The sequence below is a fragment of the Centrocercus urophasianus genome, unplaced genomic scaffold (genome assembly GCF_019232065.1).
Source record: "Centrocercus urophasianus isolate 14NV4802_14NV808 unplaced genomic scaffold, USGS_Curo_1.0 seq_15, whole genome shotgun sequence".
NCBI classification, from domain to species: domain Eukaryota; kingdom Metazoa; phylum Chordata; class Aves; order Galliformes; family Phasianidae; genus Centrocercus; species Centrocercus urophasianus.
This window is the reverse complement of record NW_024884697.1, coordinates 46192617-46219007: the sequence shown is the minus strand read 5'-3', so window position 1 is coordinate 46219007 and position 26391 is coordinate 46192617. Positions and strand designations below refer to the sequence as shown.

The following is a 26391-nucleotide window of genomic DNA, read 5'->3' as shown; positions in this document are numbered from 1 at the left end:
GTTTTAGGAATCACTTGTGCTGTGGATTGGTCTGTGACAAAATAAATATTGCAGCACTGTAGGCAGTAGCATTCACAGACATGAGATTCTGACAGATCATAGTGAATGCCTCATTCTTGAAGGCACTCAGGTTCAGGCCCGACCAGGCTCTGAGCAGCCTGATCTAGTGTAGATGTCTCTGTTCATTGCAGGGGAGTTGGACTAGGTGACCTTTAAGGCTCTCTTCCCACTCAAATAATTCTATGATTCTATGATCAAGAAAGTACATTTTCAGCTCTCTTGGATGTGAAGTAAAGACTGGCTCTGGGGGCTGAGTGTTACCACTGCCCATGTTATCTGTTTGAGCTTGCAGAAAGCCTGAAAAGAGCCTCAAAATTTGTTCTTTTTCCTCCCTACCAAAATGGGAAATCTTGGAGGGTGACAGGCAAGGCATGGTAGTCTTGTATTGTTCTAAAGGAGTGAGTTTTGATTCAGAGAATACAGCAAATACTTCTGTTAACAAGTATCTGAAATGTTAATGAAGAAAAAATACAAGCAAAATTCTTTATAATAAAGGGAATCAGATTTTATTTTTATACCCTTAAAGTTAAAAATATGCATTTCAAAATATTTACAATGACTATATATGAAATAACCTTTGTTAATGAAACACCAACATACAGTACTAGAGTAAATCCACCAAATTGATAAAGTATACATGAGAAGAAAATGTAACAGAAAGAGAGAGAGAGAGAGAGAGAGACAATTGTATCTGAGCACAAACTGCACCTGTACATTTTTTGAACTCTCTGCCTTTCAGTTATGGATGGAGCCACAGGAAATTTTAACCTCTTGTCCCTTATGAATTCCACTCATGACTGAGGTTCTTCAAAGTGACAGAAATGCATTGGTTGCAGCACTAACAATGCCTGACTATCCTCTGCCAGCCTTTCACATGGGGACCTTGAATCAGAGAGCGTTCTCCAAATCTCTCAGCAACCATAGGAGGTAGGTCTAGGAGGATGGAAAAGCACCAGATTAAGTGACTGGCCTAAGGTTGTGCAGCACGGGGCAGAACTCACAAGTCCTGTCTCATCTCTCCAAGTCTCTCATAAGGGAATACATTTCCTCTACTAACGTGTAGCATCTGCAATTGAGATGAGCTGTGTCACAAGGTGGGGCTCCCAATTCATACCATGTCCTGAGTGTTCATGTGAAAAAAAAAAAAAAAAAAAAAAAAAAGCCTACATTTGTTGCGGTGTTGTTGCTATGTACTAGAGCTGAACAGAAGATTTTAGTGCAGACACACACCCAAAGGATTCCCTCCCTGCACGTGCATCATTGAGCAACTGCGCTCTCTATTTTTAGGAACCCCTGTGTATGTCTCCCGCCCTCTCTTTCTCTCTCTTTCTCTCCATCCTCCATGCTTGTATATTTGTATACTTGCCCTTCATACCAGTATTTGATTCAACCATGGGGATGTCAAATAGGAAACAGAACAGCAAAAAATGAAAACTAAAAAAAAAAAATAGCTGCCTTGTTCCCGTAGTATTTTTAATACTAATTTAATCTGATTTCTATTGGGTTGTTTCTCAATGTAATGTCTTTCATATATGTGCATACATATATATATATATATGTATATATATATAAATGTAACAAAAGTCCCATCCCATTTGTTTCAATGGACAAAAAAGGGAGTTGTAAGCCTGAATGCCCAACCCACCAGGCACGCTGAAAGGCAAGTGGGAAGGGCTCTAGACAGGGAAAAAGATGTAGCCCTCATTTTTTCGGTGCTCTTCAGTCATCACTGCTGGGCTTGAATGTGAAGTTATGATAGAAAAGGAGAACAGCTGTCTGGGTCACTTGCAGATTTCTGGTGTAGCAGCCCCAGGAATGAGAGATCAGTCAGTTCTGTTCCTCCTGCTCTTTGGTGAATGAGTTTCTGAAGATTCTAGTTTTGTTGTTTTGCTATGGTGGTGGCAGTAGTGGTGATGGTGACTGATCCTGTTCTTTCTATTTATCCAAAAGTTCTCTCGGCAGAGCAATTGTTCCCCATTCCCAGCAACCAACCCTCTCCCCAGTACTCTCATCGACCTTATTTTTTCCTAAGAACAAGGTAGAGGATGCCAGTGACAAAACTGAAGCAAAAGCAGATCCAGGCCAATATGAAGCTGTAGCCGTGGTGAGCATTTGTCACCTCTTCTGCCTGGATCACAGACTGCTTTTTTGTGAACCGAGCTGTGTAAATGGAGACTCCAATCAGAATGCAGATCCCTGGAGGAAAGAAGGGAAAAGAAAGAATTGGAAAATGTATAAAAACCAGCATTGCTGTAGGACATTTGAGGTAATATTCTGGATTGAGATTGTAATGCATATCTTATGTCATCTGAGAGAGGGGCTGCAATCCATTAGGCTTATTTCAAAAGAATTCCTCTTGTGGACTTGGTGACATAAGACACTTGGGTCTTTTTTAGTGGATGCCATGGGGGAATAAACTTTTGTTAAGACAAAATAAGTAATCAGGTAATAAGATCTGCAGACAGTTTGGTGCTATGTACTGAATCCCATGAGCAGTAGCTATCTAACTGTTTATTTCCCTGCCCTCTGTAATACTTGAATGCTTTTTGCTGTTTCATGAAGAGAATTTGCAGAACTCACTGGGATTGTCTAATGAAAATCTGGAAATAATTTCATTATTTAAATTAAATTAAAAATATATGGAGATCATTTTCCAGTTCCTCTATGAATCATAGAATCTTAGAATGACTTGGAAGGGACCTTGAAGGTCGTCCTGTTCTAGTCACCCTGCTGTGGCCAAGGTTACCACCCACCAGATCAGGCTGCCCAGAGCGCTCTATGCTTTTTTTTTTTTTTTTTTTTTAAATCAAAAAGTGGGCCACTGAAAGCTTTTAGCTGGCTGATAACTTCCCTGGTGGCCATGAGTGGCAGACATGTGGCCTGTTGTGCTTGCAGAGGCAGCGGGAAGCATGAAAAGCCATTGCCCAGCATGTGTACTCACAGCAAACCAGCGTGATGGCTCCAGTGATGTAGAAACGTTTGCCTTTCTCCAGGGTGAACAGCTGGACAATGAATGTAACAAGAGCGATGACGGAGAAAATGATTGAGAGGATCATGAAGGCTTGCGCTGCTTTGAGGGAAGCTGCCAACAGAGCAGATTTGAGAAGGTCAGGGCTCAGCTTTGACATTGCATGACAAAGCATGGCAAGACATCACCACAACGAAAGTGGAGGTATTACTCACCAGCATTGCCTTCACTGGGTGTCAGCGACTCACAGGTGTTGTTGCACCACATCCAGAGTCCCCAGGAGGCATTTCCAGTGGAATTCCTACCCACCATCCAAACCTGAAACACAATGACACAACTGCGCTATGAGGGAGAGAGCTCTGTGCCTCCGACTGGGACCCTTTGCCCTATTGTGAGATCAGAATCATAGAATCAGTAAGATTGGAAAAGACCACTAGGATCATGAAGTCCAATCGTCAGCCCATCCCCACTGTGTCCCTCAGTGCCACATCCACATGGTTCTTGAACACCTCCAGGGACGGTGACTGCACCACCTTAACCACAATTAAACTGTAAAGGGGAGCAGCCACAGCTCAAGTGCCACAAGATTGAGAGCTGAATGAGACGGAGTATGTCAGTGACAGCCGGGTTGGCTTTGAATGTCAAGGGGCATTTAGTCCAGACAAAACACAAGAAAAATCTGTTCCCATGCTACAGCAGAAATCGCAGAGGTTATCTGTCCTCTGCCTCGCCTACCATGAGACGGCAGAAGAGCTGTAACCTCCCGTGGCGATGTGTGCAACCGGGCCCCGGCTCGGGCCGAGGAGCCGCCAGGGGTCACCATCGCCCCGGGCACGGCCTCGCCCAGCCCCGGCCCTCTGCTCCGCGGCTGCGGAGTCTGGCGCGGAGTGCCCGCCGCCTCTCCTGCGTCCTTGGCGGCGCTGACAAGGCCACTTGCTGCCGCTGTCGACGTGTGTTTGGGCCGCAGGCTTTCAGTCTCCAGACCCAAGCACCTGTCCCGCTTCCAGCCCTGTCGTTAGCTACTAATGCAGCAGGCGACAACCAAGCTCCGTGGCTCATCCAGGGTAGCCCCTACTTACGTTGGCAATGGTGGAGACAAAGAGCATGATGACGGTGGCAATGTGAACCACAAAGATACCAGCCAGTAGTACCAACATCTTGGATCCTTCCTAGGTGGTGACACCAGTGCAGAGAAATCTGAAGAAGAACAAGAGCAGAAGGAGAAGATGAAGGGAAGGCCAGAATCAAGGAATAGAATCACAGAATCTCTCCAGTTGGAAGAGACCCTTCAAAGTCATCTAGTCCAACTCCCCAACAATGAACAGGGACATAAGCTTTATTTACACGTGACAAAAAAGGCTGATTTTAATTTCACTCTGTAAGCACGTAAGCATAAAAAGCAAACAAACAAAAAACCATAGTTAAAAACTTTTTCAGAATCTGCATGGTAGTTCCTCCAGCAGTTAAAGCCTGGAGGCAAAGGAACCAGACTAGGAAGAGATGTAGAGCAGGGGTGGATAGCTTTGGAGAGCTGTAAAAATAGCCTGTGTATATACATAGGTTGCTTAAATTGGAGTGTGGTTCTGTAAAGTAAAAATGACATACTACAGGCCTACACTCCAGGAAGTAGAGCTTTTGCCCACGGAGGTCAGGAAAGATTTTCTCTTCCTGTTGTCCCTTTCCCTTTTGCTGTACAGCCTCCTCCATTCAGTCTGGGACGTGGGACAGGTAGTGCAGAATGGAGGAGGGGCATTCCTTTGGTACATCACATGCTGAGCATTGGTAGAAAATGGTCTGGGGAACTGCTCATATTCAATGGCCTGATCCCTTATGTAGAGGAGAATAACCAGAATAGAAACACCACTGAGGTGTTCTGGGGTAGAGGAAGATGCTTAGGTTTGCACAGAAGACTGTTTATTTCCCTTTAAAAACTTGAGGCATGCAGATCACATTATTACTGCAGTAACTCGCTTGTAATGCAGATTTCTTGTTTTTCCTCCATACTCTGCATCTTTTACTTTTTCTAAGATTCATTATCATTGATGAACATGCCACTGCAAAGACAAGGTTTTTGGGAGGGGTATCTACTTTAGATAGCACTCATGACACTATTTATTACGGCTATTGCCTTCTCCCCTGAAAATGTGAAATACAGTGAACAAATCTCAGCTGAGGGAGCAAGTGCAGGTAATTCATGCAAAGTGAGTGAGAATATTTCCAGTCCTCCCAGAAATGTAGCAGTAATCAAGTAGCACAACCACAGAAATCAGACAGGAAAATTTGCTGGGCCCACCCTATAAACACTGTAAGACTGCTTCCTAGAAAGTTTCACGGGGTGAAGTTGTTCTATCTCTTGGTAATGATGATACTAAAGTACTACTGAAGAGCAGTGTCAAGCATTTGATTAATGTTGGCTGTCAAGTTATTTGGGTGCAGGTGACTCAGGTAATAAAGTTTGATGCTGTCACCATTTGTACAGGGTGTACAGGGTGTGGTAACTGTCATGGAACAATACAATTATTTTTCATGATGTCTTTCACTCAAACTATGACAAAAAGCTTTTTAAAGTCCCCTATTTTTATTATTTACTCACTGACTCCACCTTTTCCAATCCTGTTTTTTTTTTTTGTTTTTGTTTTTGTTTGAGGGGGGAGAGGTTGAGGGGGTGCTTTCATTGTGACTGTAAGTGGTAGTGTATTCCTGTAAAATACTGCAGCTGCTCCTTGCACTGCGTTGGATATAGTTTTCCCAAACCACGGTGGGTGGGCAGATTTCTTATCCACCAGTGGCACTTTATCCAAAGCCAGTGTTAGCCTTGAGTTCAAGAACTCAAGGGAATTGCCTTTGTTACACATTCCTCCTATTCAAACAAGATCATTCCTTACAAGGACAAATAAGGTCCAGTGACTGGTCTTATATCTCCTTAGGAAAATCTTCACCAACAGTGAAGTTTCTCTCACTTGGGAGAACTTAGGGAGTTTAGCCCTGGCTTGGTGAATGCTAGCCTGGCTTATTTGCCTGCTTTGGGGTGCCCTAGCAATATTCCCCGTGCTCTAGAACTTGATTTATCTGGATGGCCTGGATACTGATGATGACTTCTTTCATTGCAGTGCCTCCCTTGATGATCTGGGAGGAAGTACAGCCATAGGAGATCCTCTCTGACTCTAATGATGGACATTTGTGTATGTTCAGCATTGCTAGAAGCCAATTTTTCACTACTATATGCAGGCTACCTCATAAATACATTTGACCTGATCGTTAAACCTCTTCTTTTCATTGACTGCAAAAGAAATGTGCATTTCAAAGTGCTGGATGGGAACTGATCTAGATAGCTCCACTTGAGCTGAGAAACCATTGCTCTTGCCATGATGAAGTTATATATCTATCTACAGCAGGAACCTTGAATAGAGCACTTGAATCAAATGCTCTCATCCCTTTGACTGCTCGTCATCCTTGCTTCTCAGCACCTTGGTTCTTACATAGGTTGTAATGAATGCTGTTCTTACCATGATGTACTGATATATATATATATACACCAAATCGTGGCAGATCTTCCTGCTATGCCTTTATGGAACAGTGGCTAAACTTTCTTTCCTAGATAGGTGTACTTTTCCAAGTTTCTTTAGAAATGAATTCGGCAATTTTTTTTTTGCTGATTATTTTTGAGGAGCTTCAAAAAAAAACCTGTGCTTGAAAGACTGGAGACCTACTTTCATGATACTCTAAAGGACTAGAATAATGCTTTGGAATGCATTTTCTGTATGATGAAAGTGGTAGAAAATATGACTTCACAGTGTAAAGAAAAATTCACACACAGAACTGTGGCCAATATGCTAAGAGAAAACCAAATCCTTTGTTCCCTTTGTTGGTTTGTTGTTTTTTTTTTCTGCCCAGTTCTCACACTGCTTGAGAGAACTGTTTGCTGAGATGATTTCAGTGTACCTCCTTCCTGAGATCATCAGCACCTTTCCCTGAATACACATGCTATCAAATACAACCACCCTGGGGTTATATGTTCACAGCTTAGTTTTGAATCTTTGTGAGTTAAAGCACAAGCCTCCCTCTCTATTCACTTTCCCCTTCTTTCATCCTTCTCTTCCTTTTTAAATAAAGCACCGGAGAACAATCTCAAAGGACCAGTGGTTGAATGGCATTGAAATAAAGTCATCTCTGCCTCTGACTGTACGGCATGGACTTTTCCTCCCATTAGACAGAGAAGTTGGCAGAGCACTGAGGACTGACAGGATACTCTTTCCATTTGTTAAGTGTGAGACATCTCTCTCCACTTCAGGGTGTGGTCACATTGCTGGAGCAATAAAACACAATTGCATGCAAATGCCTTTTCTAACATTCCCCTTCCTAAACTGCAGCTGGATTTGGAGTTCCTTAGGCTCTTCTTTGATTATGAGTCACTCTTATCCTTCCTAGAGCTGCCAGTTTTTTCCACTGACTCACCCCAAGGCTCTCAAAACCACAGTTATTTAACCCTGCAAGTGTTCAGGACACTGTTAGTTCTAGCACTGCCTCTCAAGAACCGATCAATCAAACAAATCATGAATCCCACAGTGAGTCTTCTGATGCACCTTCTCAAGGTAAGATCCCAACTAATCCAAGAAAAATAGAGCTGAGGCATGAGAGTAAAATGACTACTGAGGTGTAACGTTGTTTGGAAAGAAGCATGCACCTGCTGAACAGCATGGCTGAGTTAAGAGAGATGATCTTGCGCTGATGACAGCAAACTGTGCTGATGGATGAGGAGAAATAACCAGTTCCACCAACAGTAACTGTGAATAACAATCACTGCATCAGCTTTCAACAAACATAAAACAAACAAACAATAAAAACCCACAACTCTAGGGATAATTATTACAGACTTTATCTACCTAGACACTACTGGAGCACACATACAGGAGGAAAACACAAAGATCTGCTGCATCCAAATCAAGTTCAAGCAGTCAAGCACTCCTTGAAAAGCTAAGCATTTTCTCATGCAGGCAAAATATAGTCACCCCCTAAAGTCCCTTTGTCTAATTATGTGTTTTGGATCCTTTTGTCTGGAGATCAGTCCAGAAAAGAGAGTCATTGCTCTCAGTTTACTGTTTAGCATAGCATCAGAATGGAATGCCAAGTGCCACTTGGAGATATAACAAAGGCCCATAGCGTAGTTCCTCAAATAAGGAGAGTGGGTAACACAAGAGGAAGAGCCAGATTAGGTACTGATTCTGGAGAAGTGTGCACTACAGAGAAAAGAAGTAGAGGAGAAGGTGGACATAATATTTCCACAGGAATGGTTGGGTTGTTTGGTTGAAAAATCTGAGCACTCTCAGATAAGTCTGAAGTATTTCAGATCTGAATATTTCCTGAGGAATGGAATACATCTGACTCACACTCCCATTCTCCTCTCTGAGAGGTTCTTTCTTGGGATGGTACCTCTCTCTCCCAGAATGAGTTGATGAAGTACTGTGAGAGCTGCTGGCTAAGGAAAGAGCATACACTGTCCGGAGAGCATCTGATATCTAAACTGCACCTCCTGTAAGCACTGTGGTGGTGAACTCTGGCTTGCCTAAAAATCAGATTTTCTGCTGAAATCCTTTGAGTTTGAGATATTCCATTTTTCAACATTCTGGGGGAAAGACTGTGTGCTTCTGGCAAGAATACCAGCAAAAATGCCCATAGATTGAATGCAAATGAGGTGGCAGAAATTCTGCCTCCTTTGGCTGCCATCAGAGACTGTAAGAAACATAGAAGTAAGTCAGATCAACCAAGTACATTATCTCTAAAGATGGTAATAGTATATGCTTTCCTACATTCAGAGAAAGCACATGAACCTAGCCACTGTCTGTGGTGGCACTGAGTCACTGTAGGTGCAGAAATACTGGTGGTTGGAGTGAGGGCCGAGGCCACTTGGAAAGGAAAGGCAAGACGGAAGGAGATCAGATGGCAAAAACAAAGTGTATGATACTATTTGAAACAGTTACAAACTCAAACTACCACTTCTGTCACTGGTACATTTCTCAGGGCAAAGCCAACCTACAAACAGCAATGCTGCCCTAACACAGTAGGGGAAATCTCAGGGTAGAATAAAACCTCCTACAGAATTTGTGGATCTGTCTTTGACTGCACTGAGGCCCCTGCTGCCTCTTATGCCCTGGATGCTATGATCACATGCTTTGTCATCACGTGCAATATGAGCATGAATTCTCATCATGCCCAAGGCTACTTAGCTGACTGCAGATGTCACGTTCTCTGTGATACTCTGGTGGCATCGTGACTTTGGACCCATTATACTGATACTAGAAAGCTCATGGCAATTATAAGAAAGCACCTGAAGTGATCTTTTTTGCTTTCAACCTTTGCTCCACTTTTCACTTCAGATACAATTGAATCTGCAGTCCTTGCTGACTCCAGGCTTTTACAAACCACTGTATAAAGGCATGGCTGTTAAGAACCTGGTTTTGACAGACCAGCCTGACTCAATTTACAAGTTAGATGCTTTTTATGGAGATGTAGATGAGTAGGCTGGTGCCTCTGGAAAGAGATTTCGCATGTGTGGGAAAAAGGTTGGGCAGGAGGTGTGCGTGGGTGCACAGAGAACTTTGGAGCCTCTGGTTTGTGGCAACGAGAAGATTTTGTGTATGCATGGGTGGTGCCTGTCTGTGGTGACCACATGGGGTACGATGAGAAGTAGCTGAATGTCAACCAGAAGGAAAGCATAGAGCAGCCTGAGGGGTCACAGCTGAAAATAAACTTAAGTAAATGGAATATTTTGCCTGGTTCTTGGGATGCATTTTCTGGTGGTATGGTCTTCAAGGGAACAGGGGCAATTCTTTTCCCAAGGGAGTGGCAAAGCACGTGAATCACTTCTTGTGGGACCAAACTACTTTCTTGAGAATTCACCCTTGGTAACGAACCTCTGCTTGCTGACAGATGCAGGGGGGAGTCAGGAAAGATGACACACTGGATTTTTACAGCTCTCATGCTCGTGATTCATCTGAGAGTGGGGAAATGTCAGAGTTCCTAGGGCAGATGCTGAGAAATCGGCATCTTCTCCCAAAGAAGCCACCCTGGAGTGCTCAGCCATGTGACAAAATCAACAGAAACTCCAAAGCTCACTTGGTAGTAGGAAGGGGAAGAGACAGCTGCCTGGGGCCTGGCAGGCAGCCAGCGGCTGCTGTGGGTGGAAAACATGTCACTTCATATGCTAGACACACCGTGGACTGGGACTGATGGACAGAGAGTAAAGGAGGATGGGAAGGGGAGAGCAAAGCTGACAGCAGCACAGAGGGGTTTCTCCACACTCCATGAAGTGCTCTGGGGAGCACACTCACCCACGATGTGTTTGATGGTCCTTGGGTGGGTTAATCAGATATCAGGAAAGGCTGGGAGTTGCTGGGACTTGCAGGAGTTCAGAGAAGATGCCAAGATAGATGAGAAACACTTGTGGGAAGACTGTCTGGGAGATGATGCAGTACGTGTAGGGGTGTGTGTCTGCTGCATGGCTCCCTCTATGAATGGGATGTATGTGACTGTGGTTTCTATAGAGGCAGGTCTGAGCTGTGTGTGTCTGCGTGCATCCTCATGCACAGATTCCGCATGAGTGCACATATTTATCTGTGTGAATTTGACTGTGCCCACGTGGGAGAAACCATCTGACAGCTCTGACAGGAAAGTTCAGGTTACAGTGTGGTGTAAGCAAAAGTGCACATACCATTTCTGCTGGGATTGGCTGCTTATCTTTCTTGTGATAGTCTGTGGATCGAGGTGGAACTGACACTGACTGTGTTTTGTCTTCATCTTTTAATTAAAACTGCAGATCTCTGATTTACATTGACATTATAAAGATTCCCCTCTTTTTGTTTCAAGAGTGAGTAAAGAGATAGTTCTTTACCAGATAGCGTTCACCTTCTTAAGACAGAAAAATCTCTGAATATGCCAATACAGTCTTTGAGACACCAAGGTTGGTGTGACATAGACATCTCCAGAGTCTGAGCTTTTGGGTCAGTCTGATTCCAAGGTGCCCAGGTTCCTACAAACCAGCTTGGAAAACACTATGAAGGATTAACTTGTAAAATTGTTCTATGGGTCTTTCTTTCAACCCACAATGCGGAATAGGGTGCAGAGAGAGGATGAGTAAAGTATTGGCTCCTGTGCACAAGGCGAAAGCAAGGGGATGCTGTGCAGCCTGGTGTTGGTCTGTGCTCTTTGTGGAGTAGGGTGAAGGTGGTCATGAAGTTAAACCTCCTGTCTGTCTTGGAAAGGGCTACTTCCAATTGCAATTATTATGGGCTGGCAGAACCACTTAAGACAGAGGTCTTTCAAGTTTATGTTACGTATGGAAATCGATTCCACCAGAGAAGAGAACTCCAGTTGCTGGGGCACACTACATTGGCTGGGCTGCTCTTGCTGGAGCCAACTATCATGTAGCTGACTCCATGTTCCTGGAGCTGTTCTTCAGCAGACCCTGACCAGCCAGCTCCCAGCTCTGAGCATTTGCAGCTCACCCCTCTTGCTCCCATGTCTCTCACTATCTCTTCCAGAAGCTTGTTGTAGCCCATAAGGGAGATGTCTCTCAGGAATGAGAAGAATGTGGATCTTGGACCCAGTCCTGGCTGGCAGTTGCTTTCACAACTCCCCACCTTAAGCAGACTGCCCTGTAAGGGCAAAAGGGCAGCAAAGGCCTTCACCCTGGATTTCCTCAAATCCAAATGTGTCTGCCACATTGCAAGAGCTAAGCCTTAGGCATTAGTCACTGCTCACCTGCCCTCAGCCATGCCAGTGCTCAGTCATTCATTGTGCTTCTCTGCATAGCCTAGGACCTGTCCCTAGGAGCTCACCATGGGTGTCTCCCCATACCTATGGTACAAGTTGATTCTTATGGGGCAAAGGGTTAAATCTGAGCTAAGAGCTTGGTGAACTGGTCACTCTTTCGGAGAAGGTGGATTCAAAAGCAGAGTTGCCTTAACTTGTCCCTCCCTACCATGTCAGGTTATGGACTACGTTTGATCTTACTCAGAGAGAAACTTCCATGTAATCTGTTTGCCCTCTGCAAACAGTTCAGAGCAAGGAGGATGCATAGAGCTGTAAATTTGGCCAGGGTTTCCTTTGTTCATTGGCCAGCTGTTCAAATTCAGGAGGTTCTTTCTAAAAAACTTCCAAAAGGAGGTTGAAAAAAACCTGCTCCAGATTGCAGTCCTCAGATGCACTTCTTTGCTGTCCTGCCTGGAGTATAATAGCAGGAAGAGGTGTAAGAGTGTAGGCACTCTATCATTCCCTCTGGGCAATTTATATGGGGAACTGCTGCTGGACTCTATGCTATGGGATGACTGAATGTGGTTGGTGCTGGCAAGGTTTAAGCTTGTGCTTAGGCACATTCATTCAGGGCTGCACTGTAGCTATCAGCTATCCGTCCAGGAAGGCCATGGAAAAGAGGTTTCCTGTGAATGCAGCTTTGCCTCAGCAGAAGAGACTCATGGTATGTTGAGCATCAATCTTTAGTGGGGGAGATAGGAGACCCAGTTCCTCACTCTCCCTTTTGGAGATGTAAAAAGCACTTTTATTGCCCTTACTTCTCCTTACCTCGAAGAAATGGTGCAGAAATCGTATCTTTTAGTCCTTTTTCATTACTTTCTTTGCATGTGAGCAAGAGGACAGCAAAAAAAGAAAGAAAAAAAAAACCAAAAAAACAGGGAGTGCCACACCCTGCAGGCTGCTCTGTTTTGTACTGTGTGATGGTGCTGTCACATCAAAAAATAGGAGCAGAGGAGTGACCAATCCAGTAGTGGTATTTCTTGCTCTCCAACAAGCATGGGCTGAATGCCATGTGCCAGCTTTTCAGCTGGGAGCTGACTAACGGGGAGATGGATTCATGCTCACAGCAAACCCCTGCTCCGTCACATTAAGCAAGGCCTGAGGTGTGCCTTTCACCAAAACATGCTGGCTTCTATCAGCAAATCTTCCAGAGCTGTTTCAAAACACAACCTCCGTTCCACCTCAGGGCACCACAGAGCAACTCCTGCACGCACTTGCATTGCACACACAAGGCAAAACTCAAAGACCACCGGCTAGGCCAGCAGGGCCGGTTTGCCAAGCCTCTGTCCCCAGCAGAGCTATAGGCAGCACTAGCTGTGGGATCTCAAATCCCATGCCTGTTAGTGTGACCTTGGGTGTGGCTCAGCTCCACCTCACTCAGAGTTCTCCTTGAGATGGCACATGCCCTGCAGGGATGCCCAGCTGCTGCATGAGGGGAGCTTGGACTGCATGCCAAGTGTCAGCCATAGCCAGGAGAGCCGACTGCAGGGCCTGCCACGAGGAACTGCCTCTAACCAAGGAGCTGCTAGCAAGACTGAGGTGCTGCCATTTGGATGCAGTTCCTTGAGCCTATCCTCAGTCTTCATGTTGTCCCTAAGTTTGACAGTGGTGTGAGACCTGTTAGGGGGGGGATTTTGGCTGGCTCAGACCTCTGTTATCATAGATAGATAGATAGCAAGCTCTGTGCTTTTACACTCTTCATACCATGTTCCCTCCTCTGTGTTTGCTCAGGAGAAAAGACTCACAGTATGTGAGTGGACTCTATCCAGCAATGTCAAGTGGCCAGTGCCTGGGCAAGGCTGCTCTCAGAGGTGCCTTGAGGAATTCAAAGCCTTTAGGCAAAAGTTGCTCAGGAAACACTGCCTCAGTCAGCTCCCCGGCCTCTGAAATACAGCTATTTCTCTAGCAGGAGGCATCCGGGACAAAGAGGACATCAACAAATAATAAAATCCACCCTGCTGCCACGCTGCTGTCAGCCTACCTTCGCTGCCATTCCTATTGTGACTGCCCACAGCACCAACCCCAGTTCCAGTGATTTGCAGGTGGATTGGGCTAAGCACTGCTTCAGTCTCTTTCTGTCCTACGAAACTGCAGAGGCGGGCGGGGTTCCTGCTGTTGGAACTGAAGCCTGGTGCCAGCAAACTGGCTGTGCTGAGCTCCCTTTCTCAGACCTCAAAAAATAGTTTAGGCATTTGACCGCAGGACACACAGCAGACAGATGAAGTGAGAGAAGTGGTGAAGGAGGGGAGGGAGAGTGGGGGAGGTTGTGTGGAGAAAGGCAGGTGAGCAGGGAAAACTGCCAGCCTGCAATCCTACACTTCCCCTCAGCGCTCCATGCTCCTGTGCTGCCCAGGAAGGCACAGCATGCCTTCATTCCTATTCACCACATGGCTTTGGCTAAGCAGGGGCTTGGCTACAGGATCTCTACAGGGTCTCCCATAGCAAAAAGAGAACTTCCAATTGCACCCCAAACTTCCCATGCTCCACTTGGAAAAATGACTGCTGTTCTAAACTAGAGCTTGGCAAACTACTGACAGAGAGGACAGAGAATAGAGTCATGTAGAAAAATGTCAGTGAGAGTCAGAAGTGTTGAACATGCAGTCCTAATTTCAAGCAGGGTTTTCTCATAAACTGAGCCAGTGCTGCTCCAAAAGAGTGCAGCAATTCCATGCCACATCTAGACCAGGTGGGGCTTCCCCTGATGATTCCCTGCTGCACATGCCCTGAAGGTGAGAATTACATTGCCAGAGCCAGCATTCTACCCAACGCCTTTCTTTGCCCCGTTACACAGCTGCATTTCAACGCAAATGCTGAAAAGTTAAGGTGCGTCCCGTGCTGAGCTCGTTCACCAAGTTGAAGTGGCAGAATGAAAGATAAAAGCAGGCTGGAGCTGCAAGGAAAAGGAATCGGGCTCCAGTGAGCAAGAGAAGTTGGTAAAGCTGTTGGAGAGAAACTCTTACCGTGCGGTGCTGGCACCTGTGGAAGCAGGAGCGTGGGGGACTGCGGCGCTGCTGTGCCGGAGTGCGGAGCTGTAGTGAAGGGGAGTGACCTGGTGGTGGTTTAAGTTTCCTCCGGTGGTATGGGAGGGTGGTGTCACTTAGCTCTGTTTTAAAGAAGTTACTATGAATCAGTCTGCCTTTAAAGAGAAGGAGGAAAAAAAAAAAAAAAAAAAAAAAAGTTAGTAAGCTACGCCCTGCTTTGTTGGCAAGGTGTCAAGAGTCTCTGGGAGGAAACCAGCGATTCAAAGAAATGTTTGTAGGGTTGTGTCTGACTCAGAGCACAGTACAGAGACCGCAGCCTGGAAAAAAAGACTGACGCTGATCCAGCTGAGTAATAGAGGCCCACAACAGCATCTGTTTATAAAACTGAACTTCTGGTTGTCATAAAAAAATATTGTGTAGTTACAAATGTGGCAACGTGACTACAACAATACAATTCACTCAAAGAAGCAAACAGCCGGTTGGCATGGGACACAGTGAGGCTGGTGAGTCACCACATCCCTCACTCCAGTGCTGCACGAGGGGACGTTGCCACGGTCAGCCATGTGAGGGAATGCAAATCTGACCTGTGGGATGGACATGGACAAGACTTTTGGAAATATAACAAAATACAGCGCTGGCCTGGTGGTGACTCTGGAGCAAGATGACCAGATGGTGGTGGTTTGCTTCCACAGGGAGAGCACGGGCAGGAAAGATGAAAAAGGGGGTTTGTGATTCACAGTTTTCTGAGGTCAACATTTCTCATCAACTTAAAGACCTTTAAAAATAGATTCTTTACAACTGCGTGGAATTGACTGGTATAGCTCTCATGGGTGGCAAGAGGAGAGGGGATGTGCTTGAGATGCTTGCTGGAGAGGGAGGAAGATGTTTGTCAGAAAACATCTGGGTTAAACTGAGATCCATATTGTGGTAAAGTTGGTGATCTGCTTCCATAAGGAATCAAATCTTTTTTTTTTTTTTTTTTTTTTTCGCAAAAGCCAGAAAAGGGAAGAGTGGATAAAATACCTGCCAAAGGTCTTTCCCTCTTCAGTGAGAGAGTGCTTCGTTAAGTGAAATGAATCATTAAGGCTGGAAAGACTTCTAACATTGCTTAGTCTTCCTACCACCACTCATTCCCACCTTGACAACTAATCATGTCCCTAGGTACCACATCCACGTTTTTATGGAACACCTCTAGGGATGGTATTCCCCCACCTTCCTGAGCAACCTGTTCCAATGAACCACTGCTCTTCCAGTGTTTTTTTTTTGTTTGTTTTTTTTGTGTGTGTGTGTTTTGTTTTGTTTTTTGTTGTTGTTGTTGTTTTTTATGTCCAACCTGAACCTTCCCTGGTGCAAGTTAAGGCCATTCTCCCTCATCCTATCACTGTTATCCGGGAGAAGAGGCCAACCCCCACCTCGCCACAACCTCCTTTCAGGTCTTTACAGGGAGCAATAATGTCTCCCCTGAGCCTCCTCCAGATTGAACAATCCCAGTTCCCTCAGCCACACCCCATCAGATTTGTGCTCCAGACTCCTCACAGCTTCGTTGTCCTTCTCTGGATACTCTCCAGGGCCTCCATGTATTTTGTGTATTGAGGAACCCAGAACTGAACACAATACTTGAGAAAGCTAGTGCTCTTTGCTGTCTACACAGATTAAAAAAACCTTGCTGTTTTTCAGATTATTCCTTTTCTCTAGAGTTACTGATATGTGTTTTGTCCCTGTCTAATTTTAGACTATAGCAACCAACTTAAAAACAGAGCTGTGGATGAGACAGCAGCAAATACGATATATATTGTAGGCAAAGACTCCATGCCCACACAGTCCCATGGGAAAATAAAGACAGAATTTTGTTCTGCAAGGGTAAAATAATCCTAATTGTGCTTAATACGTATGGGTTAGAACATGCTTTTTGGTTATATACGTGAATATGATACAAGGGAAAGAAAAATATAATTGCTTAACCTGGAGAAGGCTCTGGTATTCGCATTGAGCTACACTGTCCACTTGCCCTTCCCTATCCCCCAGCAGAGTTTATTGGACTAAAAGATGCTCAGCTCTGCACAAATGCTGACCAGAGTTCAGTGACGATGGATCATCCTTTTGTCCCCAGGCCTGCTCACAAGTGGCTGCCACCTGTTATATGGCAGCTGGCTGCAGCAGAAGGGCTCATCTGAGACCCTGAGACACTAACACCTGCATCTAAAACACATGCATATGGGGCAACAACAGTGGAGTCTGCTAAGAGGCAAAGTGTGAAGTGACTGAAGACTGGCAAAGCCTATTCTTCCAGAGAGAGCAAACTCATCATGTACAAGCTGCTCTAGCTCTGTCAGGCAATGAATGGTCAACCTCAAGCACTTTGCGGGGAGGCAGGAGGGTTCTGCGGCGTCAGCAGCAGCTTGCCCACAAAAGTGTTTCCTCCCTGCTCTCCATCTGGGAAAGTTGATGCCTGGCCAGCAGAATAAAGAGAAGTAACCAGACAGGCCACATATACTGTGACTGTTGCCCCAGAGGAGCATTGCTATCCTGGCAGCAATTGGCTTCATTCCTGTTGCTATAGCTGGGTGTGGGAGGGGGTAACAGCAATTGTCAAGCAAACAAAGGTGCAAACAGCTGCTCCTTTTTGGAAGCAGTGCTGCATGTGGGCAAGATGACTGACTGTTTAAGTAAGTAAGAGGAGTCCCCCTAATGTCAGGGTATGATGAGGAGCAGCTCAAGTTTCACTGAGCGTATTGGTAGCTCTTTGGATATTTCTACCCACCTTGAATCTTCTTGTCCTTCTGGACAGGGATACAGGGCAGAAGTGAGAAAACTTTCTACCAGTAAGTAGAGGTAGGAGAATGTTTCCAGTTGATGAAATCTGTCATGTTTTCTGTAGCTGTTTGTCTGTGGGTGAAGCATGAGCCCAATAAACCTTCTTGTATGTGTGAGGGAGAACCAGCCCTACCCACCCAGCTCGAGTAGAGGCTGGTCTTTCTGTATACTTCTAGCAACTTCTCTTGTTAGGGTGTGTGGTTTTCACAAGGCAGGTTGCAATGTAAACCATGACATGAAAAGTGTCATTACAGGATCTAAAGTGTAAAGCATGCTTCCAGTTTGACATGCTGAAGTTGGATTGCCTGAGATGCACACACCATAATTCATGGTGTCCCTTGACCTAAGCATCACTCATTTCACAGGCTTTTCAAGGTGCCTACAGCCAACTAATAGTTGTTTGGGTCACAGCCATGAGAACTAAAGCTGGGGGAATCAAGGCTGGCATTTCCACAGGCAATGAGGGTGAAGATTTCCCATGCATGCCAAGCCTTTACTGAAGCTCTTCCCAAACACTGCTTTATATCTACTTGGTTTGCCATGTCTTATACTTCTGCAAACATCACTACTGTGCACGACCAGTAGTCCTTGGTAACAAGAAGGGCATCTGCGGTGACATTAGATAAGAAAGACAAACATTAAGATTTGACAAGCCCAGATCAAAGGAAGAATGGGTGATAGGAACTGGGAGATGAAGTGTGGAATTAAGGGTGGGGAAGGGATAGTCGGGCTCAGCTGAAAGCATCCAGAACATATTTCTAGAGGGGGGTACCGTTCTTGCAGTTTCTTTAGATGCCAGAATCAATGCCTGGTCGAGGTTTCTGAGTTCCCATGCTCTCTGGGATGTTTTCTGGCACAAATTCAAAAGGACATACATGTACTATTTGAGTGAGCTTTTCTGGATAACAATCTCCACATTGTATATTATGTCATATGGATCTAAACATCATGTCTTTCAATCTGAAAACACTTAACCCCTTTCCTCTCTCTTGTATGTCTTATTTATTCTGTGCAACATCCCACCGGCTTATTTTAGAAATGGTAGAAGTTATGTGCTCCATGCTGTTTGCTACTTCTCCACTTACTGTATACATGGAGCAGGTAAGGCTGAGCCTGAGTTGATATGTGGGTTAAAAAGATAGAAACCAGCAAATTTCATACTGCTTTATAGTGGTGTAACTGTGTTTGTGTGTGTGTCCTGGGGCTATCCATGTGATACAGTAATTTGCAGAGACATATGGTACATCTCAGAGCCATATGATAAACTGCATTTGTCACGCGTGACCCTGCAGGGCTTCAAATGGGAACATTCATCCACTGGAGAGAGGGCGAGGTTCCCTGATTTATAGCTTTGCTTAGTTTTGAGGAAGCAGATATTGGAAATCACACCTTCATGGGTTTGGTCATTTCCCTAATAAGTGTTGTCATGTTCCTTTCCCCTTAAAAATTGCTAGACTACCAGCACTTAGGGAAGCTGACTTCACAAGCTCAGTGGTACAATAAAGGAATGGATTGCGGTCGGCAGTAAATAGACTTGGCCTATTTTATGGGGGGTTTTTTTGTTTTTGTTTGGTTTTGGTTTGGGTTTGTTCGTTTGTTTTTAGTTTTTTGTTGTTGTTGTTTTTGTTGTTGTTTTTGTTTTTTGTTTCATTTTGCTGGCAGGGCTGATCTTTGGCTCCCTTACTTTGGTGAACTGCATGAAGAACAAAAGCTAGGGAAGTATCTACATCTGATTTTTCTGAAATCACTTAGAACTGCCAGCCTGACTGACCTTTTGAAATTGGCTGATAGGCACATAGTCCAAAATGCCCTGGGTTTGTAGTGTTTGAGGAGTTCGGTGCACAGCTTTGATGAATAGGACTTGCTGTAGTCCCTCCAGGACTTGTGCCTTACAAATAAGTTCAGTGTCAGAATGCATTGCCTGTATCCTACCTACTGCATCTGGGAAGCCCCAGTGCCTGCTTGTTTCTCAGCAGTAATAAATAATAAATAAGGTCATGAGATAACAGCATTCCTTCCATACTTTTCATGGCAATTAGAACTCAGTTTTGTCCCAGCATGTGAGAAGGGCCAGATGCTTCATTCTCGTGATGGAAGGGAGATGAGGATGGATTATGATCCTTCTGTATGATGAACCCACTGACATCTCCACCTTAGTCTTAGAGTACTGGCATACACACTGTGGTCTCTGCAACAGGTCTATAGATTTTGCCAGACTGAGCAAACAATAATTAACTGGGAACTTGCTGAGGGCGTTGTACTAGCTCTCAGCCTGGTCAGGTAGCCCAGAAATGCTGTGCCTTACCAGGAGCTGTTGGATGGGCTGAATGGGATCCTCAGGTTGAAGTTCTAAACACCTGAGAAAGGCAGTGTGAGCTGGCCGGAAGTGAAAACTGAGACCTAAATCTAAGAAAATGTAACTTTCTTCCCTTCTCTGGAGCAAAAGTTGAGGGCGCGGTAATATGAGGGCCATCTGAAATGAGGTCTTCGTTGCTTTTGAGTGGGGGAACTACACTCCCCATCTCTTTTTCTCTAACTTCTACTTCAATGTCTTCCTTTTTTTAGGTTGGAAACACCACAGTTGAAGACATTTGCTTGTAACATGCAAATGGTCCCTCTTCCTCAGCAGCCCTGCTTGAGCCGTCACTTTCCCTAAGAGCCTCTCCCATTCCACATCAAAAGGGTAGTGGTTAGTGGTATTTTCCACCTGCTCATGAAGGTCTCTCTCATCCATTCTGGCAGCCAAGGAGATTTCCTTTATTGCTTTTTCCTGCTCCTGGCTCATTTCTACTTCTCTCTTCTGTGGCTACTGTTTTGCACAGTTACCCTACTGACTGCTTCACCAACAAGTTTTACTGTGTTAGTGGAGAAAAAAAATTCTGCAAGCACCAAGAAATGGCATGACTTGAGAGCGCTTTGTTGTTTTCCTTTGATTCAGTGCTGACAAAAGGAATTGTCTGCATGACCATCCTGGACTGTAATTGCGTCACTGGCTTAGAAATGGACTTAAGCTAAGAGGCCAAAGAAAAGCAAGTGCCATTTCTGCTGCAGTTGAGGTTTGATAATTGGACATTAGGTGGTGCTCCCATGGGTTTTTTGTTTGTGTCATCTCTACACAATGTTTAATAGACTTCTTAGAGTGTAGATGTTGGTATCCTGGGACATGATTTAATGGTTGATGGTGGTGATGGGTTGATGGCTGGACTAGATAATCTTAGTGGTCTTTTCCAACCTTAATTATTCTATGATTCTAGGAATCTCCTCTGCAAGCAGAGATAAGCTCTTGAAGCATGCATCAAGAGCAAGTGTACTTGCCCCTTACTCTCATGCACTAATTTATGTAGCATTGTAATGTCACTGGCCCTATATGTATGTAAAAAGTGACAGTGCTACACTAGAAAGGATAGAAATGGCAAAAGACCTGGCATATGAATAAGCCAGTATTGTTTACTCAACTAAATCAAAAGGAAAGCTCAGGGAAGACTTGCTGCAGCCTTGCTGCAGAGGCTTCCCTATTAGTCCCTGAGAGAAAAGAAGGGGAAGGGAGGGGAAAGACACAAAGCTGAATGAACGGTAAGGCAAGAGGAGAAAGAAAGAGGAGAGGCTGAGAAATAAAGGCAGTTTGGACATAGATTTGGTCAGGGCAGGGCAGAAAGGGCTGAACATAATGGGAAATTAAGCCAACGAGGAAAGTGCCTTCGAACTCCAAGCCCCTGAGCAAAGTGCAGAGTGCTGGTAGGAGGCTGGGAAGTCCTCTCCCTCCTTCTGGGGTTGCATGACAGAAGAGAGGGGAGGATTTCTAAGCTAGCTTTTTCATTCCTCGATAAAGAGGGAAATGATTCCTCTGACTGCAGAGGCATACTTCCCTTCTGAAAGAGGAAACATCCAAATGCATCATGTTATGAGCTAACTTCCGATCTTATTTGCAGCAGAGCAATACTGGAACAACTTGCATTGATCCCATGGCAGTCTTTCTGATTTTGAATCAGAAAGGGACTGAATGAGTGCCATTCTGTGAAGAAAGTAGTGTAAAGCAAGAATTTGGGGGATCTCTCACCTTGGTGGAGAGATTGAGTACTGAACTAGGATCTTCCCCCTTTCTTACTCCCTTCTCTCTTGCTTCTTGCCAGCTGTCCACCGATCTTTTCAGAGAGAACATAAATTTTGCAGTTCTTCTCCTCATATACCTTCTACTTTTCTGTATCCTATGCCTACACAAATGCAAAAATGTTCACTACTCCATTTCTTCTCCTTTTATAATGTACAGTCACCACATTCATGTCTCCCTTGTATTAGAGGCAGGATATGGGCAGGAAATAATATCGCAAGATTCAAACTTGAAAAATGCAAACCTATTATCTAGGGAAAAATAAACCCAAACTTAGCTATTCAAAGGGCGGGAGCCTTTGGAACTTGCAAAAGAAAGAAAGCTGGAAGCAACTTATCAGGGACAGCAATGCTGGAGAAGAGCTTGCAATGTGATATAGTACTTAGTGGGGTAGCAGGCAGCCAGTGTAACTCAGAGTTTTTTAGATGCTCTTGTCCCACTTGCATCCACAAATTTCAGTGCCATATCTCAGGCTAAAAGGCCCTTGAAGTGATGATGACAGTGAAGCCTGAAGGTTCTTATTGCTGAAAGGATTTACCCCAAATCCTGGCAAGGGATTGCTCAAGATCCAGCAGCACTGTCGAACTGGCTGGTCTGTGATACCTCCACAGTAGAAGTCACAGAATTACAGATTCACTGAATGTTGAAGTTGTAAGGCACCTCTGAAGCTCATCTTGTCCATCTCCCTGCTCAAGTATGGCCACTCGGAGCAGGCTGCACAAGATCATGCCCGGGGGGCTTTTAGAGACTTCTAAGGAGGAGATTCCATATCCTCTCTTGGAAAGTTGTGCCAGTGGTCCATCACTTGCACAGCACAGAATTGCTTGCTGGTGTTCAGAAGGAACCACCTGCATTCACCATTGCCTCTTGTCCTGGCACTACTGAAAGGAGCTTTATCCATCTTTTCACCCTCCCTTCAGGTATTTGAAGACACTGAAGATGCCCCTGAATCTCCTTTTCTCCAGACTGAACAGTCACAGTTCTCTCAGCTTTTACTTACAGGAGAGGTGCTACAGTCTATTCATAATCTTGGTGTCCCTGTGCTGGATTCTCTACAGTTTGTCTGTGTTTCTCTGCTATTGGGGAACCCAGAACTGGACACAGTACATCAGATTCAGCCTCTCCAATGCTGAGTAGAAAAGAAAGATTATTTCTCATAACCTGCTGATGTTACTTTGCCTAATGCATCCAAAAATACTATTAGCCTTCCCAAAGGTATCATATCCCTGTGCAGCTGGAAGTGTGGGAAGACATGATCTAGACAGGGAGGAGGAGAAAGGGAGCATTTACCACATTGCCTGTCTCTGAGGATGAAGAGATAGCACAGAATTAAAAGCCTGGGCTTTTTGACTGCAAGCGTACTTATAAAAAGTGATACTTTGTGGGTGTGGAATGAAAATCAGCCAAGAGTTTCAATGGCACAAGATGATTTTCTAAATTCTGAAAAATCGGACAAAAAAGAAGGAGAATGAATGAATTGAAGGAAAGGGCATTGCACACTGGTAAGTAGTGCTCCCTGGTGAAGAAGGACAATTCCTGAAGGTGGTGTGATGAATTGCTTAAGAGGATGTGGCTAGTAGGGGGAATTTTTGAACCTTGAACGAAGCTTTAGGGTTGCAGTTACTAGGTTCCTGAGAATAAATGTTGCATCTTCTGTGATATGCAAGAATGTGGGTCTAATTTGTAACACTGGTTCAAACTGGACTAAAGGGTGAGGTAAAGAAAAATGATGCACAGGTTAAATAACCCCCAGCAATTACTTTGCTATAGCTGTATCTGCATAATGAATGGAACAGGGTGAAAAACAAAAGGTTGAGAGGCACCATCATGTTCAGCACTTCCAGAGGAACAGGACAAAGGTCTCTTGAGCATAAGGTCCCATTCTCTTCCATGTGTGTGTCGGGGTGAGCAACGTGCAGAGAGGGTGATGAGAACCTCAACATCCTATTTCTGTTATTGTGGATACAAAGACAGAAATCCATGTGTTGGGAAGCTCTATGTGGTACCTGATCTATAACTCAAGTACCCTATAGTTGGTTATATTCCTTAAAATGAAGATGTTATCCACAAGTGATGGAGGTCTTTTGGCCTCATGGGCCACTTGCAGAGCAGATATTCCCAAGCAGGCATCACAAACAGCTCCATCGGCTGCCTGTAGAGTCCTTCTCTCTGTAAGAAGAGTGGTCAGGGTAGAGGAGAAAGGAGGTCCCAATCTCCTTTGGCTTTTCCAAGGTTCACAGCAAGGACAGCCTTATGTATCTCAGAAGCAGTGGCGTGCTGATGGACAGACCAGCTATGATCAGGCACTCAATTCTTGCAGGCTGCACTGCTGCTTCATGGAGGCTCCTCATGCTGCCTCCCACCCATTTGTTCCAATTCCATGCTTACACTTTCATGTCTCAATGTAAAGGTCATTTCCATGCTGTGGATCAAGCACTAGTCATAATGGAGCTCTGAGAATTAGCAGAGACCTCCATACGTCAGGGCCTCCAAAATGGGTGATGACAGTGAAAATAGGGTGGAAAGAGCAACAAAGAAGCTGCAAAACCTTTGGTAGCTGACCTGCATTTCTCTCTCAGGAGATATTATGGCTATCTCTGCTGTCTCCTTTCGAGAGAGCAGATTATATAGATGCACTGAAGACACGAATTCCCAGTCTCTTTTCTGGAAACAGATCCCACCCACTGCTCTCACAAGCAGCAGCTGTTAATTGTCTTACTCCCTGTATTGCCCAACACCAGCAGCTGATGCTGCTTACCAGAGCATGTCATTGGGTACATGTGTGTCCGTCCCAAAATGACTGGAGAGAGAGGTCAAGCTGGAAGTCACTGAGTCACAGGAGACCCCAGGTATGCTCTCCTGGCAGGGAAGCAGTGTGAAGGTTGCCAGTCAGCCCATGTCTTGCTGGATGCCATGTGCTATTTGTAAATCTGAGCCTTTAGCACAAGAAAGACCAGGTTGTCACTGTAATTTAAAATCCTTTCGTGGTGCAGAGAAATGTCAGCAGGCAGTTACAAATAACGGAAGGTCTGACATAGACACAAAGAAGCTGTTGTTTTCTGCTTGTCCTGGCTGTCAGTGGTGTTGGGTTGCTCAGTGTTGCTCAGTAAAGCAGTTTTGGAATTCTTCTGCCTTCCTTGAAAGCTGAAGACATGCGAAGGGCAATGTCTCTGTCAAAATAAACTCTTGCCAGGCTGCTGTGTGAAGAGCTGGGATGCTGACATGCAACAGGGTGAGGGTTGGCACTGGGCCCAGGCAGGGAGCCAGGGAGAATCCTCTGGCGAAGCTGATGTCTTCCTTTTGATAACTTGGTTTCCACCTGCAGGTGTAATCGATACCCAGGTGGTGCAGTGACTCAACTTGCCTGTCTTTGTTGCTGTTGGGTTTCAGCTGCACGGAGCAGTAGGGGAACTGAGGGGAGGGGAGGGGTTTGAGAGGAATTCCTGTCTCAAGAACCACAGAGGCATTTTCATGCCTGGCATTCTTTCCCCAAGGTGGCCCCTCTCATCCTGGAGACAGCGTGGCACCTGAAACCATGGGCCGTGTGGGTTATTTACAGCTGCAAAATCAGGAGCAGAAGATTGATTTTTTCAGATGAGAATGCTAGCTGAGCTGAGGGAGGCTGAGGGGCTGGATGTGGAGGAGCTGGGGTGTTTCAGAAGAAACTCAGCATGATGAGCCTCGGAGTGATTTTGGCTCGGAGAGTTGTGGTTTGACAGAGGAGGGTGGAGAGTGTGCTGTGCCCACATTTGGCTCATTGATCTGCTTTCTTCTCCATCCCACTTGATGGATGGCTCAAGGAGGATCCTTCATATACAAGCTTGTTCATGAGTAGAAACTTGTCCAATGCATCCTTGCCTGCCATCACCAGCTGTCAAAAAAGAGAAGGGTCATGTCAGGAATGAGCCAAGCATTGGGAGCAGAGGAAATGGAAAGGAATGGTGAAGATCTACACCATGTCCCCGACTTGTGGGAAGAGTACCAACCTTTCCCATGCAGTAACTCAGATTTTTTTTTCTGTGTTTCACAGAATCATAGAATCATAGATTGGTTTGAGTTGGAAGGGCCCTTTAAAGGCCATCTGGTCCATCCCTCCTGCAATGAGCAGGGACACCTCCAGCCTGACCTTGGGTGTCTCTAAGTATAGAGCATCCATCAGCTCTCTGGACAACCTGTGCCAGTGCCTCACCAACCTGACTGTAAAAAACCTTTTCCTTATATCCAGTCTAAACCTCCTCTTTTGTGGCTTGAAACAATTTCCCTTTGTCCTATCAAAGCTGTAGTCCTCACATCCTTGTAGGCCTCACATCCACTCAAACTCAGCAACACAGAAACTAGAGTGTCTGTGTATGTGGATTTGAGATCGAGAACATTAGAAGAATGAGTCTGGATATCACCAAGAATACTCTCACATGCCTCAAGTGCCAATGCACTGCATCTGTAAAAGGTTGGTGCCAGGCAGTCCCATTCACTGGACCTGTGCACTCTCAAAGCTGAGTTCTTGGTGTGGGGAGCTCAGACAAAGAGGACTGCAAGTAAGAGAACAAGCATCAGCGTGAGCACTTTGAATGGTCAGTTTCGACAAAGAGCTCATCAGAAGTATGTCCCAGGGCTCTGTAATTCTGATGCTATTCAACATACTTGTAACAACT

The 26391-nt window shown here is 45.1% G+C and overlaps 1 protein-coding gene across 1 annotated transcript; it reads right to left on the bottom strand.

Moving 5' to 3' along the window:
* Window positions 1-1195: 1195 nt before the first annotated feature.
* On the bottom strand, window positions 1196-14982 carry EMP1 (epithelial membrane protein 1). The gene is made up of 5 exons (XM_042816240.1): window positions 14797-14982; window positions 4108-4225; window positions 3244-3346; window positions 3002-3142; window positions 1196-2256 (listed from the first exon to the last, which is right to left on the bottom strand). The coding sequence occupies exons 2-5, from the start codon at window positions 4183-4185 to the stop codon at window positions 2078-2080; spliced, it is 501 nt and encodes a 166-aa protein (XP_042672174.1). The 5' UTR covers window positions 4186-4225; window positions 14797-14982; the 3' UTR covers window positions 1196-2077.
* Between the last annotated feature and the right edge of the window lie 11409 nt (window positions 14983-26391).

What these genes read in the sequence shown, in the direction of transcription:
- EMP1 (XM_042816240.1), bottom strand. Translation starts at nt 4,185, where the DNA reads ATGTTGGTACTACTGGCTGGTATCTTTGTGGTTCACATTGCCACCGTC. An exon ending in ACCCAGTGAAGGCAATGCTG is followed by an intron (nt 3,143 to 3,243) that starts GTGAGTAATACC and finishes CTCTGTTGGCAG; the next exon opens with CTTCCCTCAAAGCAGCGCAA. An exon ending in AGCCATCACGCTGGTTTGCT is followed by an intron (nt 2,257 to 3,001) that starts GTGAGTACACAT and finishes TCTTTCCTCCAG; the next exon opens with GGATCTGCATTCTGATTGGA.